This window comes from Vidua macroura, chromosome 6, assembly GCF_024509145.1.
Source record: "Vidua macroura isolate BioBank_ID:100142 chromosome 6, ASM2450914v1, whole genome shotgun sequence".
In the NCBI taxonomy this organism is placed as follows: Eukaryota; Metazoa; Chordata; class Aves; order Passeriformes; family Viduidae; genus Vidua; species Vidua macroura.
The window spans coordinates 47,950,914-47,968,406 of record NC_071576.1 but is presented as its reverse complement, the minus strand read 5'-3'; the positions used below and the strand labels follow the sequence as shown (position 1 = coordinate 47,968,406).

At 47.2% G+C, this 17,493-nt stretch overlaps 1 protein-coding gene across 2 annotated transcripts; it reads right to left on the bottom strand.

Moving 5' to 3' along the window:
- Positions 1–957: 957 nt before the first annotated feature.
- RNH1 (ribonuclease/angiogenin inhibitor 1) lies at positions 958–12,077 on the bottom strand. 2 transcript variants are annotated; one of them, XM_053981183.1, is made up of 10 exons: positions 12,019–12,077; positions 10,301–10,406; positions 8,528–8,698; positions 6,416–6,586; positions 5,595–5,765; positions 4,652–4,822; positions 3,976–4,146; positions 2,881–3,051; positions 1,960–2,130; positions 958–1,747 (listed from the first exon to the last, which is right to left on the bottom strand). In XM_053981183.1, the coding sequence occupies exons 2-10, from the start codon at positions 10,384–10,386 to the stop codon at positions 1,660–1,662; spliced, it is 1,371 nt and encodes a 456-aa protein (XP_053837158.1). In that variant the 5' UTR covers positions 10,387–10,406; positions 12,019–12,077; the 3' UTR covers positions 958–1,659. The 2 variants fall into 2 exon arrangements, with proteins under 2 accessions (XP_053837158.1, XP_053837159.1); XM_053981184.1 differs by lacking the exon at positions 12,019–12,077 and adding an exon at positions 11,804–11,903.
- Between the last annotated feature and the right edge of the window lie 5,416 nt (positions 12,078–17,493).

Here is a 17,493-nt window from a genome sequence, read left to right as displayed (position 1 = left end):
GGGGGAGGAACAGGAGGCATTTTCCAGGCAGTGCAGCTGCAGTGCAAGAGAAGAGTGCCCCCTCTCAGGTAGCCAGGATAGGGAAAATCCACTTCTGTTTGCTCTGTTTTTTTTAGAGGGCTGTTTTTACACCCTCCCAGATGCCTGATTTTTCTGGCTCTCCCTACACATCTCTTTACCCTCTGGAGCCCTGTCTTCTCCCCCAGCATGAAATTAATCTGGGCATCTGTACATGCCAAATCCAGGAGATACCATGAACTGAAAAGCCTGTTTATGAGTCCCTTAGAATGGTTAAGTTTTTATTCATGGGGAAGACCAAAGCCAAAAGGAGTGGGGTTTTAGCATTTTGGGCAGCTATGAGAGACGTGCCTTGAGGAAAAAAACAAATCCTATCCTTCACACCTGCCTGAAGACACAACTAAGCTATTTCTCATGCACCATTTAAAGTTTGTGAACACTACTGTAGAAACTGCTTAGATCAAATCTTCTAGGACAAAGAAAAGCTGGTTGTGGCCTCTACAGGATGAATGTGAGCAGCAAGAAGCAAAACCTAGAGAACAACTTTACCTTGGGTACTACACAGAATTTGCCAGTGAAGGAAACACTAAGTGACCACTCCAGGAAGAGACGTTGGGGAATGGGATTTTTTTGGCATTCATCCTGCAAGGCCAGCCAACGACAATGCCAGGCTTGCCTTCTATATTTTTAAAGCTATATTCATTTTTTTGTGGTTTAGGTGTGCAGCAGTTGCATTTTCTATTGGAACAACGGCTTATTACAACTCTGGGCATGAAACCCCAGTGTCTCCTGAAAACTGAAATGTCTTCTAGGCTTGTTCTTTACCTAAAGCCTTGACTAAGATCTTCTCCTGGCATGTTTCAGCTAGGGAGTTACCAAAAACAAACAAGTAAAACAAGGTGTTAGTAATGTTGCAGTTCACAAATAACTACATTGGTCTTAAAGGAAAAATATACAGATATATTTTATTTTTATAAGTAGAAAAATTAAGTATAAAGTTCCTGTAGAACTACTCTTTGCCAGATCAAACATATCAATCATTTAATCATTTCCCATACTAGCAGAAATGCACACAGCATCTTTTGTTTGTAGGAAAATCACTTTTCAAAGGACATGAATTTGACATTACACAGCTGAACAGCTGCTCATTTCTATTTTTTTTTTAGTGCCTTGGCTACCACTGCTTTTCCAAGAACTCTTTTAGAGAAAGACAGGGGAGAGCTCAATTTTAGATTAAAAACATTTATGTTTTTTTGAAAGCCTTCCCCAGAGACCTATCAAAAGCACCACCCAGTAACAATACAGTGGGTAGTTCTCTTGCCTTGGGAAAAGAGCTCTCTTTAAAGCCCAACTAATTTGTTATAAGGGATTATAGGATTAAAGAGCTCCTAAAGGCTAGAGACCCACTTCTACAAGACAGTAATTGTTTATTTCAAGGATAGTGATGCTGCAGCTTTCATGAGTCTCAGAGTTAGTACATCCAGAGATGCAGAGAAGGTCGATCAGCTCCCCAGACACCCACTCAGGGAATCCACAAATGGTTTTGGTACAATAAAATTTCCTATTAAGTTAATTTACGTATGAAAAGTTCAGATTAAGAAGAGGACATTGCTTTGACGTTGTTCTGCAGGCAGTCATCACTCATGAAATGATCTTCACTTCAGGCTTGGATTCTTCCAAGGCTCTCAGTTCATCATCCACTTCAGAACTCCACAAAATGTCATACAAACTACACCAAAACAAAAAGCCAAGTGAGATTTAGTGAGCATCCTCCTGTTAAGGGAAGAGAAAAATGCACAACTGGCCAGTATGGGAAGGTCATATGCCAGGAAGAACCACATCTAGCTTTAAGAGCAGCCAGATTTCTGGCAGATTTCTTTAGCCAATTTTTTAGTCCCTCACCAGCCTCCCATCCCTGCCAGGGCTACCACTATCTCTCACATTAACTGCTGCACGTTGCAGCTGGGCTTCTTCAAGGCTTCACAGATCTTCCTGATGCCTTCGTCTTCCAGAGGGTTGTAGCTCAGGTCCAGCTCAGTGAGGCACTGCTTGGTGGCCATGGCGGTGGCAAGGATGGCACAGCAGCCTGCTGTCAGGTCACAGTTCCCCAGCCTGCAGGGAGAGGAGGGAGAGGCCAGCACAGTGAGCCCTGGCTCCAGGAAATGCTGTTCACACCTGGGCAGCAGGTGTGGACATCCCCAGCACAGACCAGAGATCCTGGCAAAGATGGCATCTCCGAGACATCAGCAGGGGCTGGCCTGTGGTCTTGTCACAGAGACAGCTGCCCTCGTGGTGACTGCTGAACACTGCAAAGGCCTCCCTAAAGCATAACAGCGTGTGGCTATGGGCGCAGAAAGAATCCATTGAAGTTATTCCCAATTTCACCATCATGCATCATCTTCTCTTATTACTATACTTGAAACTTGCAACCACCTCTCTAAAGAGGGCAATTGAGGTCTCTCAGTTGATGACCAAGTCATCAAATTTAAGTGGTCAAAAGACACTTTCTGGGACAGACTTGCAAGTCTTACTGATGTCTCCCATGACCCATCTGCTTCACTCACTCACTGTGAATTAGGCATCAGAGCACAGCTCTGGCTTCTGTCCAACAGCATGGAGAGAACAAGCACGGCACTCTGAGCATCACACAGCCCAGAGCTAGGCCCAGCTGGGAAGGGAACAGGCCCATGGGGAAGGCAAATCCCATCCCAGGGCTGGAGGTGATGCTCCAGCTGGCTGCCTGCTCCTTCTAGTGAGGCTGGACCAGCACTTGTGCTGGCACCCCTAAGGACTGTGGAAGTAGAAGACAAAGGGTGAATTCAGATAGCAAGAGAGAAGACAACTTCTGAGAGTGCACCTTACCATAGGGACTGGATGTTGCAGTTGGGGTGCATCAGCCCTTCACACAGCAGCTCCACACCTGCATCTCCCAGCTTGTTCTCGCCTATGTGCAGTACTTTCAGGTGCTTGTTGGTGCTGAGAGCAGAGCTGACAGCCTTGCAGCAAGCAGTGGTGAGCCCACACTCCCTAACCCTGCAAGGCAGAAGTGAGATGAGATCCAGGTGGCACACCTAGAGACTATCAGGCACCGTTCACTTCTTTACATTTATTTAACAGGAGCACAGACAGTGGCAACAGAGGAACCAGGGCTTTCCTGCAATCACTGTACTCCTCTCAATGCCTGTCTGCTCAGTCCTTTCTAGGCAGCACCTCTCCCACTCTTTATGTGGGATGTCTGTCTTGGAGCATGCACCTAGGAAAGGCACCTGCCCAAGAAGCACAGGAACAAAGAAGGATGAAGTGTGCTCCTCTGACAGTCACTGTTGGCTCCACTGTGTACTCCTGAGGTACCCCATTGACTTCTAGGCCACCAGGGCAGGGAAAGAACCCAGCTGGGGCAGGAGCTGAATCTGCAATGTAGGAAAATTCAAGTTCTGAGTGAAAGAACAAATTTCTTCTCTCAGACCATCCCAGCCTAAAAGTAAGACAGTCAACAGGGCAGGATGATGAGAAATGTTTAATGTCTAGAGCTTTCTTTTGTCTCATCAGTGACAGAGTTTAGCTCCAGTGAACAACCTGAGATACCTGATCACAGCACTCATTTTGCTATTTCATCAGGCCTTTCAGACTTCAAAAGTCTCTTAACTGTCATTTGTTGCATGATAAAACAACTAATTAGAAGCTCTGCAAGTGATGCTTGGTTTCCTTTTCGTTGTAACAGGGTAACTGTTAGGGGGCACATCTTCAAAGTGTCTACGAGTTTAGAAATACAAATCCTTTTAAAGTCCTTAAGTCTAGAAAAGCCCTTTTTAACTACTCAGTAAAAAACAGCAGAAGTTGCTTATGGAACCATCACAACTGAGGATCTATCTGGGTGGGCATTACTTCACCTTACATCTTTCTTCAGTGAGGCCTCCAAAGAAGGCAGTAGATATGTGAAACTTGGCAGCAGCTCACCATAGCTCCTGAAGTTTAGATTTGGGATCCTTGAGTGCCTGACACAGCATTTCCATCCCTGAGTCTCTCAGGTTATTGTCTATCAGACTGATCTCTGTGAGGGTCTCCTTTGTACTGATGAGTCTGGAGAGATCTTTACAGCTAGCACTTGTGAGATCACAATCCCATAACCTGCAGGGAAGAACAATATGTTATTTTCTCCCATGAATTATTTAGATTAGAAAACAGAGTCCTGTTTTAGTATTCTAAATTTCTGGTTACATTGTCTCATTTTCTTGTAGCCTTTCATACATCATACCACACAGCTTCTTCCTTTCCTTACTTTCCACTTGCTGCACCAAAAGCTCTACTTTTAACACACACAAAAAAAAAAAAAAAGAAAGAAACAGAAATATGCAATTCTAGTAGACAGCTAACTCAACTAGAAGCCAAGACAATGCCATCATAAATTTCTATATGCCCTCTCACCAGAATTTGATCCAAGCAATTTCACTGTGGTCCTATTTGTTCATGGTGTTCTCCACCCAGTTTTTGGGAATTAACTGATTTGCAGCTGAGACACTTTTTTGACCATAAAGGGTAAATGAGAAATTTCCACTTTGGAGCAAACCAGCAACACAACCTAAACAGCTCAGAAACTGCAGAAGGGATATAAGAAACCTCTGCCCACCCTTACCACAATTTCTGGATTTTGCAGCTAGGATGCATCAGTCCCTGGCACAGCAGAGCCAGACCAGAGTCCCCAATCTTGTTGTCCCCCACAGAAAGATCCATCAGAGATGACTTGTTCCTGAGAACAGCACTAATCTCCATACAGCTGTCGCTGGTTATGCCACAGTTCTCCAGGCTGCAGGAAAAAGCACACTTGGAGTTGCTGCTCCAGACCCACTGTGTTAGATACACCCCAATACCCCAGTTCAGACTGAGAAGGGTCCTTGCTGCAAACCAGTGCAGCTCAGCCAGGCACTGCTACATCCTGCAAGGTTCAGAGAAGATACAGATGTCCAAGATGGGACTCTGGGTGAGGCAACACAGTGTTCCTGCATTTCATGAGGCTGCAGGGCACTTTGACCCAGCCATTCATATGCATTAATGCAAGGATGTTCTTGCCAAACTTTCCTTTTTATCAGTTATCCTATTTAAGAGGAACTTTTGGCAGCATCACACAGTGAGTCCCTGGTGAGCCAACCCCTGCTGAACCTCAGGGACAAGATAAAATGAATTGTGCTTTTCCCAGAAAGCCCTTCATGAGCTTTACCACAGAAATGAGGCCAAACCCAGCACCTTTGTTTTGTAGTAAAAAAAGGGCTCTGAATAAGTATACTCAACAGGCTGGTAATTCCAGTTTAAGAACTAGAGCCATTGAGGGTGATTGTTCTTCTGCTCTGACACAAAGGTGAGCAGTCTCCCTTAGTAAGTGGTGGTTTAACTTGGAGTGCCAAAAACTCCAAAACTGAAAGCTCCAGACATTTGTGTGCAGTTTCCAGTTACATAAATCTGAGCCAGCAAAAAATCTGGCCTACATTTCAAGCGTTCCTGACAACAATTTTTCCTGTCCTGTGGATGGTATGACTAGCAGCAGCACTAGCTGCCATTAGAGATGACCAGCTCTTCCTTACTGTAGTAGCTCTAGGTTGCAGCTTGCCTCCACCAGACCCTGGCACAGCTGCTTTACAGCTGTATCTCCCAGTGTGTTGTTGCTCAGACTGAGCTCCTTCAGGGTGGGCTTGCTTTGCAGAGCAGCATTGAGAGCTTCCACAATATCAGCTGTGAGTTCACAGTATTCCAGCCTGCAAGAAGAAAAGAAGTCCAGGCAAAAAGACAACCCTCCTTACACATTCTGCTACCAACAAGAATCAGCTGAGCCTGATGTGTGTTAGGCCAGGGGAGAAAACATGCCACGTGAGTTGAGATCAGGCAATGCATAAAACCAGAGATAACTGTAAGTTTTTAACAGCATCTCTCTGCTCATTTCAGGAAGCATTAATTCTTAAACTAGATCCCAGGGGACCCTAGCAAGACCAATTTTTACACTAGGGCTCCATTAAACCAGTGTACAGGCAGCTTGGAGCACAGGGCTGAGCACACTGCCACACCACCAAGACCCTCAACTCTGGGCCTGACCAGGGGGAGCTGGGGGCTGCAAATACACCCAGGTCCTGCTCAGACATAAAACAAGGACCAAGAGCAGCAGAATCTGATGTTTCCTGGGCATCTGAGAGGTCTTGCATTTACAGCCACCACTGCCAGGAGGGCTAAATAAAGCCTATAGGAACAGACACCTGACTTCCAAACCCACAAGATCCACCAGCATGAATAAATGTTACAATTTCAGGTAAAACAAGAACAAATCCACACTTGTCAACAAAACTCCTGCCTGTGTCAAGGGAAAAGCAAGCATGGCCTGTCTGATGACCAAAAAAGCCCAGTGACTACTTACTGCAGCTTCTGCAGCTTACAGCTGGGGTTCATCATCCCTTGGCACAGCACCTTCACTCCAGCAGTTCCCAGTCTGTTATCCCCTACATGTAGCTCTGTCAGGGATGGCTGGGCACTGAGGACGGAGCGCAGGGTCTCACAGCTGGCACTTGTCAGATTGCAGTTTTGCAGCCTGTAGGAGAGAGGCAACAGGGGAGAGGGAAATGCACTCCTAGAATTACAGAGGCTGTTCTCAGAACAGTTTATCTGCTAAGGTTGGAGCTCGGAAAGGACATCACAGCTCTGACGGTGCATAACCCTCTAGGAAGTGGTTTGTCCAGGTTAGTAACATTATTTTACAGGTGTGCCATAATATTTTATCAACTACACCTGTGCCACAAACAATAGCTCACATGTTTCCTTCACTCATACAGCATCTCCAGCAGAATAAGGATTCACCCTAGAGGCAGCCCCACAACTGGTTTATAGAAGTGGTTTAAATATCAGGAGGCTGACCTCAGAGATAAAGCAAAGGCATCTTATGATTTCTTGCCCCCTCTAGAAATGTGATCCAGAGTAGGAAGAAGTTAAAATCTCAACCAATCATGGATGTAATTTAGTTTAATGGTATAGTACAAGAAGGATCTATGAAGTTGATGCTTCAGCACTCAGGCTTGGAGAAGTAGCATAGGAACTGTGCTGGTATTGCTATGAGGTGTTTATAGAGTTATTGGGTAAGATTTTAGAGCAATGGAGAGGTGTTGTGCAGGGAGGTTTGACTTGGGTTTGGTTGCTCTTTTACTTCCTCTTATTTATTCTTTATATTCCTCTTATTTCCTCTTTATTTGGTTTCTCTTTTATTTAAGGCACCCCCAAAATGGACAATTTTATTTCTACAGAACTGAAAAACACTAATCCAAGCTGTTACTTGAGCATGTGGAGAAGTCTGAAGCCTAGGGCAAACTCTCTGAAAAATTATTTAAGTCTTCCAGTAAAGAGTACCACAGTTACTTCTTGAAGGTCCATTAGAGAGCTGCAGTTTCATCAGCTTCACAGTCAACTTTCTTTCTATTTGCCTGAGTCCTCATTGCAGGGGGCACAGGTACTTTAATATCTGATCTAAAAGGCAAACTATTTTTACATCTGAGGATTCCAGATTCCCCTCAGGAGCTGGAGGACTCCTGCACCCTGCAGAAGAGATGCTGGACAGAGAAGGCAGAAGCCCTCTTTGAGCCCTCATTCCACTCCAGAGAAGCCCTCTTTGAGGGCTTCTGAGGAGCAGAGGCAGCAGCCACCAGCTCTGACTAAAGCTCCTGCACCAGCGTTGCTGAGGGAAGCCCACTAATGCTATAATGTGGTGGGTGCCTCTATAAAATGCCTCCCAGAGCCAGGGAACTCTTCAGTTTGCCACATTCTGAGGACCGCTGAACGATGACAGATCCTGGGCTGGCACCACCACTCCCCAAGGCTCAACCTGAAAGGCATCTGATGTGAGTCCTTCACTGAATTTGAGGGGTCTTTTCCACAGGTGAGCACCTTGTACATAATCCTTTACGTTTGTGTGCTTGTGAGTGGGAATATGCTATAGCAAATGGACTGTGACTGTTACTGTCCTGAATTATTAAGTACTTTAGATGTAAGTTAGGCCTGTGAGTTACTGTTGCATTATAGTAAATTCTATATGAACCTCCGTTCAATTGTTTAACTCAAGCTATTAATCAAGTACTGTTAAGTTGATTAACAACTTAAATTGTTAAATTTAACTTTTAACTTAAAAATTAGAAGTTAAAACTTTCAGGCCTAAAGTGTTGGTCCAGTCCAGAACTCAGTTTAGCAAGGATTCTGAACCCTGGAATTCAAAAGGACTGTCTTTATTCACCCTGTCCTGTCCTGACTCTTCCCCCAGCCTTCATGTAGATAATTCTTCAGTTGACATTGGTTATTGACTTTAGATTTTTGTTTGCTTATTCTCTATGTGCTTTAACCATCTAGTAAGTAGTAGAGTGAACCTTGTCAACAAATTGTTGTGCTTTCACTTTTATATTAAACCTGCCTTTGCCAGTGATTCTTTAAGAGACCTCAAAACACTCATTTGTGACAGCATGATAGAGCAAGACAATCAGTGGAGCTTTACCATAACTTCTGTAGGCTACAGCTTGGTGTCAGCAACCCTTTACAAAGGTATTCAACACCGGCATCTCCCAGCTCATTGTTGTTCAGCTTCAGCTCTGTGAGGGATGGATTTGTATTGATGATGGAAGAGAGATCCTCGCAGTTACTGCTGGAGAGATTGCAGTCATCCAACCTGAAAGACAAAGAGAGAAGGAGCACTTTAGTCCTCAGAGTTGCTCTGCTCTCCCTTCATGAAAGCAGAGTGGGCAATGTTCCTGCAGTTCTTGGGATGCCTCCATAAATATGTACAGGACCTGCTGGGTGTTGCATGGCCCAAACCAAGGTGTGCTCTGGGCTGCAACAGAGGATGGGCTGGAGGGCAGCTTCCCAAGCCTTGCTCCTCCTCTGTGCTGCACAGAAGAGGGCACAAATCATCCCCGTACAGCTGGAGGAAGTGCCTCCACTTAAACAGTGACAGTGACAAACCACCTGCCACCTTACAGGCTGTCAGACTGGTTCTGCACTGAGAACTGCAGCCAGCCCCAGAGACACTCATCAGCAGGTTGATGTCTTGCAGGTGAGCCATGCTGGTTTGCACCATCTCCCTCCAGCAGGAATCTCAGCACACAAACCCTAAGTTTGCAGTTCAGCAGTGGCTTCCCCCACGGGACATCAGCATTCTTCTAGGTGCTGCTAAATGGATGAGGATGAATTTAATTGAAAGGAGAGCCAAGGAACGGATCAGAAGCATGGGACAGGCAGGGAGGTATAGAGGGAGGCAGAAAAGACACAGAGCAAAAAGAAGGTGTCATTAAGAGCCATACAGCCCCAGGCACAGCCACAGCCAGGAGTGCCAAAAGTTGCCTGGTAATTTCTCCTTAGGGTTCTCCTTCCCTCCCCCAGCAAGAAAACATGACTTCCAATGAGATCATATTCAACACCGATGAAACAATCCCTGCAACAGTCACCCTTATCCATTGCCTCTGGAGCAGCCCAGCCTCTGCCCAGGAGACAACCATCCCACTGCCTTCTGCCACCCAAGGCAGGCCTTGGGAAGTCAAGGCCAGGCCTATGAAGCTTTGCCTGCAAAAGGCTCCTTTGCAAAACAAAAGGCAGTTGTCCTCACCAGAACTGATGCCCTCCGAGGCACTGCTGGCATGAAGAGGCCCATCCTCTCCAGCCCCAGCAGGATGATGCCATCCCATGAAGTGTGAATTCCCAAACAGCAAAGGGGAAAGATTGCAGTAGCAACTCTTCTGGGCCCTGTCCTACACCTTACACCCCAGGAGATGGTTTCCTCCCATTGCTTGCTCAACAAACAAGGCTGGTACTTCTGAAGGTCAACATTGCCTGAAGAATTAAAAGCTGATGGCCCACAGCTTATATCTGACTACTAAAGCCAAAATCACTTGACAGCATCTAGCCTGCAACCCAAAGAGTGTGCAACCTAATAAGCACAGAGAGATGTCTCCCCCCTCTTGAGAGACAAAGGTAGAATAGCCAAAATGGTGGTCAAATATTTAAATCACACTACCTAGCTGAGCCCTATGCCACACCAAGAAATAGGGCAACATTACTTCATACCAAAGGATATTTATCTGTAGTTGAAAAAGCTTTGCAAGAGGATGGGGGTTTATCCACCCTTTAAATTAACTTTCTGGATAAAAATAGGTAGACTCGTTCCTGTTGCTGTGCAATTTCTAAGTCCCAGGTCAAACAGTTCTGAAGATGAAAAGCACAGGAGAGAAATGCAACAGTTCTTATTCAAAAGAGAGGGTACACAACTAGTTACTACCTGATGGTTTTGCAGGATTTCATTGTTGTCAGAAGTTCAGCCCATCTAGATGGGCTTATCTCTTCACACTGGATGTCAAGCTCCATTTTGACAGTTGAGATAAGACCTGAAAATTAAAACAAAATAAAACCACCTTTTTTTTTAATTGACGAGAAGCAACAATGTTCTTCAATCCCCCCAGCTCTCAGCCATGAGTCATACTGTGCAAAGGGAACAGATTATAATTTTCCAAAACCTGCAAACACCAGTATAAGGCCAGGAGAGTTTTTGGTTTTGTCTGGGACTTGAGAAGGCCTTCCTCTGAGAGGAAAAAAGCAGAGGAATCCTGAAAACATACAGCAAAAGCCTGCTATATGGAGGCTGCTTGTGTGAGAATAAGATATTCCCCTTCCCCCTCCACAGCTTAACCAGAAGAAGCTTTATAGGGGCACTGGTGCTACTCACTGTGGCACTGCTGAGCCACACAGACACCAAGTTCCACCAGCGTGGCACACCTGACATATTGTGGACCCTCAAACTGTACTTAAAATTGGGGTATTTTTGAGATAATTTAGGTGAATGAGAACGATGAGCATAAGAACTGCCTGGGCTCAAATTAAAAATCCTGCTGGACATGTGTCTGTATGTGAGAAGTGGAACTTGCATGGATGGGAGAAGTGTTCCTCCACAATTCGATATTCAAGGTTTGAAAGATCACTCTGGTCGGGCAAATCCAAGTACAGAGTTGCTGGTAAGCAGAATTCTTTTTTTTTTTTTTTTTTTTTTTTTTTTGTCTGCAGTCAAACTGCATTTCTGAACTGATGTAAACAGCGTTGTGCAGAACAGCTCCAGATAAACGTGCACAAAAACATGCCAAGGCCAGTAGCTGAGCTCTAGGTTTAGTCTACAAGGGATGGGGTTAAAGGCAGCGCTGTAGTAGGTGACAAAATGCAGCCTTGGTCTCCCGGTTTGGCCAGCATGACTCAGACTACGGGGCATGAAAAAGAAACAATCCCTGAGCTATCCCATCGGAATGTGAGCTGCAGGCAGCCACCGTCTTCCCTCATTCCAGTCCCCTCCTGTCGCCGTAACAGCGCGGGGACCCCAAACTCGCTTTTCAGAGGCCAGCTCGGTACCAGCGCTCCCGTCAGGGCGCACCCACAACAAATCCGGCACCCACGTGCGGAGGGGCCGCGCCCGAGCGCGGGGCGGCGCTCGGGAACCGCGGCCGGACTGGGACACGGCGCCAGCGGCATCGTGAGCACACGGACGTGCTCGGCCTCTGCCCTTCCCTTCCCAACGCAAGCACTGCCGGGAATCCCGGCCCACGGCCTCCGCGGGATCGCACCACAGCCCCACGTGTCGCGGGGTGACGGGGATCGGAGTCAGCGGCGACACGCGAGGGGACAGTGGCAGCCGGACTGTCATAGCCCTCCCCGCGTCGCTCGGGCACTCTCCCGTTTAACCCCCCCTCCCCCCCCACGGATCGAGAAAAGGTTCTCCCCGCAGCCCCGAGTTCTGCACCTTCCTGCGAACCGACGGGGGATCCCGTTCCGTTCGGAGTCCCAGGGAGCGGCCCGGTCCTATCCCGAGGCACTGCCGTCACCGCTGCCACCCCTGCCCGGTGCCTCCCGCCCCGCCACCTCCTGCACCGCAAACAGCGCTCTTCCCTCCCAGGCTTTCTTCCTTCCCTGCTCCCTCCGCCCCGGCCCGGCCCGGCCCGGCTCCCCAGCTCCTACCGCCGCGCCGCCACCGCGCAGCTGCCGCCGGCTCCGGCCCGGCTCCGCCTCGTATCGCGGCGGGGAGGAGCAGGATCTGTCCCTCCTCCCCTTTTTCCCTTTCTTCCCCCTTTTCCTCTTTCTCTCCCTTTTTCTTCCTCTTTTCCCTTCGTTTTCCCCCTCTCCATTTTTTCCTGCCCTCTCTGACACTTAACGCCCTTTCTCCTCTCTTCTCCATTTGTCTTTCCCTTTCTTAATTTTTCCTCACTTCTCCCTGCTTCCCTCTCCCCCTCTTTTCTGACCTTCTTTCCCCCCTTCCCATCCTTTCCCTTATTTCTTTCCCCCTCCACTCTCCTTTATCTGTTTCCTTCCTTCCTTCCTTCCTTCCTTCCTTCCTTCCTTCCTTCCTTCCTTCCTTCCTTCCTCCCTCCCTCCCTCCCTCCCTCCCTCCCTCCTTCCCTCCCTCCCTCCCTCCTTCCCTCCCTCCCTCCTTCCCTCCCTCCCTCCTTCCTTTTTCTCCTTCTCCCTTCTTTCACCATTCTCTTTTGTTTCTTTTTCTGCTCTCCTTTTTTTCTGCTATCCTCCTCTATGTCTTTCCTCTTTTTCATCTTCTCACCAACTTCTCTATTTTCGTCCTCTTTATCTCCCTTTCCTTTTTTCCAGTTGCCCTTTTTTTCCCCATCCACCCTGATCTCCCTGCTGCTCTTCCCCCCTGAGGAGGAGATACACAGGAAGCAAGACAGGAGAAGGAGAAATCCCTATAATGAGGGGATGCACAAAAGGTGGGGAGTATCAAACATAAGATGAGGTAGTGTACCAACCGGCTGGGAGGGCAACCTCTGCTGTGTGCCAGGACCTGGAGCAAGATGGGAATGCATGCAGGTCACCCAGGGCAGAGGCACTGTGGCAAGGTCTCGGCTAGGGGAGACAGGACTTCCCCAGGGAGCACGGAACTAGGAATTGTTTGAACTGGAAACAACAAAAATATCCTCAGTGGTCTCCCTGACTTGAAGAGCCTGGGAAATCCCTGCTCCCCATCCCTGGCACCACTCCTATTCACGATGCATCTTCTTGTATCTGTGTCCCTCATTAGCGCGACACGTCAGGCAGAGAGCTCCACCTCGCTGGCGCAAAGGCCTCTCTCTCTGAGCTCTTTGAAAAGAAGCTGTGACAGCAGTGGAGGATGGGCGCCTCGGGCTTGTGCTGCTGCCAGGCCTGTTGCCCTCCTGGCCTCTCCCCGTGCCACTGCCCCCACCCGACCCCAGTGACCAGTGGCTGTCCCGCACATCCGTCCCGTGGCAGGGCGAGGGTGGCAGCGCTTGGTCAGGGCTGGAAGGCATTCGTCATCCCTTGGCTCCCTTTCCTCCTCCGCCTGCCGGCTATTCCACGTCTCCCTCCCTATTGTTTCCCGGTAGTTTTAGCCTCGGTAAAAGCTGATACAGATTTTCATAAGAGGGAACAAAGAAAGGTTTTGAAGTGCCGAGTGGCATTAGGCAACACCCCGACTTGCCTTCCTCCCTACACCCCCAAAATCTCAGCATCTCCCCCAGGTTTTTCTTCCTACAAACACCCTCTTTCCATAACCCTGGCTCACACAACAGTTCAACTAAGTACAAGCAGCTGTTCCCTACAAAGCACGGCTTTAAAATGGTTCCGTGCTCCTCCCCGGAAAGCAGGGGGGAAAGTTTCGGGAGTTTCAGAGCCTGCTTTTGCCGCTGATACGTACCTTGCTGTTGTCGGTTCTGTGCGGGAGCGGGGGGGGGGCAGAGCTGGCGCCTTCCTGCTGCCGTTACCACGCAACCTCTGCTGTCGTACACATGGTGCGTGCTAGAGGGAGGGAAACAGTTTTGGGCTCTGACGGCTTTTTTCCTCTCGTGGCAGCTCTTCAGGGCCTTGCAGAGCAAGCACGATTGTGTCTGGCTTGTGACTAAGCAAATGGTGCAAAAAGCTCCTGATGGTGACAGAGGCAGCTTTTACTTCTCGCACTGGATTATGTGGCCACTTGGCATGGTTTAGCCCAAAGCAAGGGACTAGTTGCCACTGAAGGATCCATCCAAAAATGAGGCCACCACAGTGTTGAAGTGTGGGTAGAGATGGTGAAGTTTGCCTAGTTTATCCGTTCTCCAGGCAAGCCTGTCCTGCCAGGCCTAGGAATGATGCTGAGCACATTACTGCCTACCTGTCACCTTACCTGGGGATTCTGCATCCCTCTTCCCAGCAGGGGTTAGGGCACAGGCAGTCCCCTGCTTCTGCACAAACTGAGTGCTCACACTCCCTGGAAGGGTCCCTTGGGCACAGCTCTGGTTGCGTCTCCCTAAAACGGCCTCTCAGCAGCAAGCATGGACCTCACTCCTATACCTCCTCCTCCCAAATTCCCACTTGAGGCTCTTCTCCCCCTCAAGGAAAACCCTGCCTTCACTCAAACTGCATTGCACAATAGTTGTGGATTGAAGTAACCTGCCTTCTTCCCCCATTCTCAATGGTGTGATGATGAATTGATGTTTCAATAGCCTGTAAATGATCCAGTAGCAGAAGGACAGATTTGTCTTTCCCTTCTGTGGCTGCAGATGCTGACAGAGATGATGGTAGAATGATGGCCTGGGAAACAGAGCCTTTGTTGAGCCACAGGAGAAACACTAGAGGCTTTCCCTCCAGCTGCTTTTATTACACTTCTCCTGGAGGAGATGGGAACCAATCACCAGGAGAGCTTAATGAGCTAAAACCCACTCAGTGCCCAGAAGAGAGTTGAAAGCCAGAGAATTCACCTCTTCCCTATTCCCTCTCAGGAAAACAGGGTCATCCACACAAAGAATTTGCTAGAACAGTCCTTGTGCTTCTGGGTCTGACCTGCTGAAGCACAGGCAAGAGCTTGGGGATGGCCCAAGATCCTGGCTTTGGTACTTGTTAGGATGCTCCCTGGCAGGCAAACGAGGGGATGCTGTGGCTGGTGAAGGATGTCTCTGCCCTTTTTGATTGGCATGATGCTTTCAGGAAGACCACTAGTGTTAGGAAGAAAGTTTATGCTGGCAGATCTCCCGGTCAACAGGCAATTTGAAGACCTGACAGCAAAGGTGTAATTTCCTATCCAGCCATTGCTGGCATCTCTCTGCTCTTGGTTCCCACTTCACTGCACTTATCAGGAGTCTCTAAAGGACAAAGTCTAGTGTTTGTTAGAGGTTTTAGAGAGGTTTATGTCACGTGGACCTTCTGTAGACCTCTGCCCTGAGCAAAATACCCAATCCACTCTGGTCTGTGTTGGTGAAATATTAAATTTATAGGCCAAATAGCCTTGCTATTATGTGCTTCTGTACCCTTTGGCTGCCCTCACTGCGGAGACAACAAAAGGCATCTCTAGAAAAATCGATTGCCCTTTCCCCATCAAGCAGGACCAGGCCATCCTGCTCATCGAGATACACACAGATCCAGAGGAAATGATACAAAATGGGGCTCAGAAAGCCAACAGCAAACACCAGTGAGAAATACCTGTGAATGTCTTGCCACGGAAACAGTGCAAGATTCCTGACATGGAAGGCATGTCCATTTCATTATTTGTACAGACTCAGGCTGATTCCTTAAAGATGCCTTGAGGAGTCTGGCAGTGACATCTGCCCTGTGTTCCCCTTTTTATCACAGTTTCCCATTATCCTTTTTGAGTTCATTCAAATTTATCTCCTCTTTTTTTTAGATCCTCTCCCTCTTTTGGTCTTTGTAGCAGGGAGGGAGAGCACAGTGATGCCCATCTTGCCCCTGCTGCCTCTCTGCATTTAAAATTACTTTAATTTAAAACTAAATTTATGCACATAATCCTAGAGTAAATTTACAAAAGAATACTTAAATTAAGGCCATTAGTGTAAACTGAAAACTCTGCCTCTTCTCCTTCTAGCAGTTTCCTGTTCTATCCTCTCTGCTCTTATAATGCCTCTGTGCATATACTTAATGGTAATTAAAGACAATAATCTTCTAAGGGTAGTGACAGATCTTTTTCTAACTTGACTATGTGATCCCTACCAGAAAATTCGTTCCATAAATTCAGTTGTGGAGATCAAAACGGTGAGTTTTAAGCATCTGCCCAGCTCCATTTGTTGCAGTGAGTGATTTGTTTATATCCTACTTAATCCATTGCTGGAAGCCATTTGTTCCTTGAGCTTGTGTGCAAACTTGAAGTAAGGCTTTGTAGGGTGAGGAAATGCAAAACTTGGGTCATTCCTGAAGAGTCAGTGGTTGATTAAGCACTGGGGAGCAAAATATCTGTGGAGCTAGAGTGGAGAACTAGTGTGGAGCTAGTGTGGCTTAACTGATGCCTCAAGAGCTAAAAAAAAATAAAAAAATAAATAAAAAAAAAAGGAGGTCATAAACAGGTGCTGGTTGCAAGCTGTGAGCAAGGTTTGGGTTTTTCAGCAAATACAGGCAATTACTCACCCTGACTTGCATGCGTGCACACACACATATGGATGTTCCATACTGTGGCAGCTTATTATAGATTCCCACAAGAAAACCATTAGAGAGGAAATTCTTGCTGTTCTGATGTGGTCTCCTTGTTCTTGTAAAAGAAAAGCTTTTGTTTCCATTTTGCACTGGTTTTGTTTTTTGAGAGAGTGGAGAGCATTATAATGAAATAGTGCTGTGAGTGTATGTGTAATATTTTATCTCTGTGGATACAGTCTTTCACAGTGGGTCCAGCGAAAATGGAGCCCCAAGAAAACGGAACTTTCCAGATATGTTCATCAACCAACACACCTGCAGAAAAAGTACTGTCAGAGGAATTTTTTCTCACATCCCTGCTTTTCTTCGTCTTCTGTCTCAGCCTGCGGCAGTGTTTGCCTGCCCGTCTGCAGAGGGCGATGCAGCATCAGTTTGACCAGACTTATGGTACTCTGGTTTTCCCTCATCCAGAAGTTGCCCTTGGTCACCAAGACATTGCAGGGGTTGAGGGCTGAGATGGGGCAACAGCTAGAGGGGAAAATGAGAGTACCAGACCAGAAACACAGGTGTATTTCGCAGCACAGTCTCTTCATGCCAGCTGTGCAGCAGCTGATGAAATGGGAGACTGCAATGGATTTCACTTTCCTGTTAAAAACTGTTGCACAGGAAGACTTGAATAATTTGCTGAAACTTTGAAGGCCACTGTAGGGACAGCTGGTTATTTCATTAGTTTGTTCAGGACTCAGAAGTGTGAGTTTAAATCAGCTTTAAAAGGCAAGAATGAAATCTTGGAGCTAAAAGAACCCCAACAACCACACACTCATCTGGTTTTCAGATTTCAGTTTGCATGATACCATTGCCTTTTTGCAGAAAGGAATAGTAGATGTCCTCTGCCAGTAGAGGCATTTCTCTCTAGTCTCCATGAGAATACCCATGAGAATTCATGGGTATTTGTGTCCAAAAAAAATCACTTTGTATCCTAGAGTCGCGATGGTTGGAAAAGACCTCAAAATGATCATGTGCATCTGTTAACCCAGCATCACTGTGTTCATCACTAAACCATAACCCAGAGTT

Coding starts and splice junctions, on each gene's coding strand:
- RNH1 (XM_053981183.1), bottom strand. CDS start 10,386: ATGGAGCTTGACATCCAGTGTGAAGAGATAAGCCCATCTAGATGGGCT. Junction 8,699..10,300: donor AAATCCTGCAAAACCATCAG/GTAGTAACTAGT, acceptor TTTGTCTTTCAG/GTTGGATGACTGCAATCTCT. Junction 5,766..6,415: donor TGTAAGCTGCAGAAGCTGCA/GTAAGTAGTCAC, acceptor TTCTTCTTGCAG/GCTGGAATACTGTGAACTCA.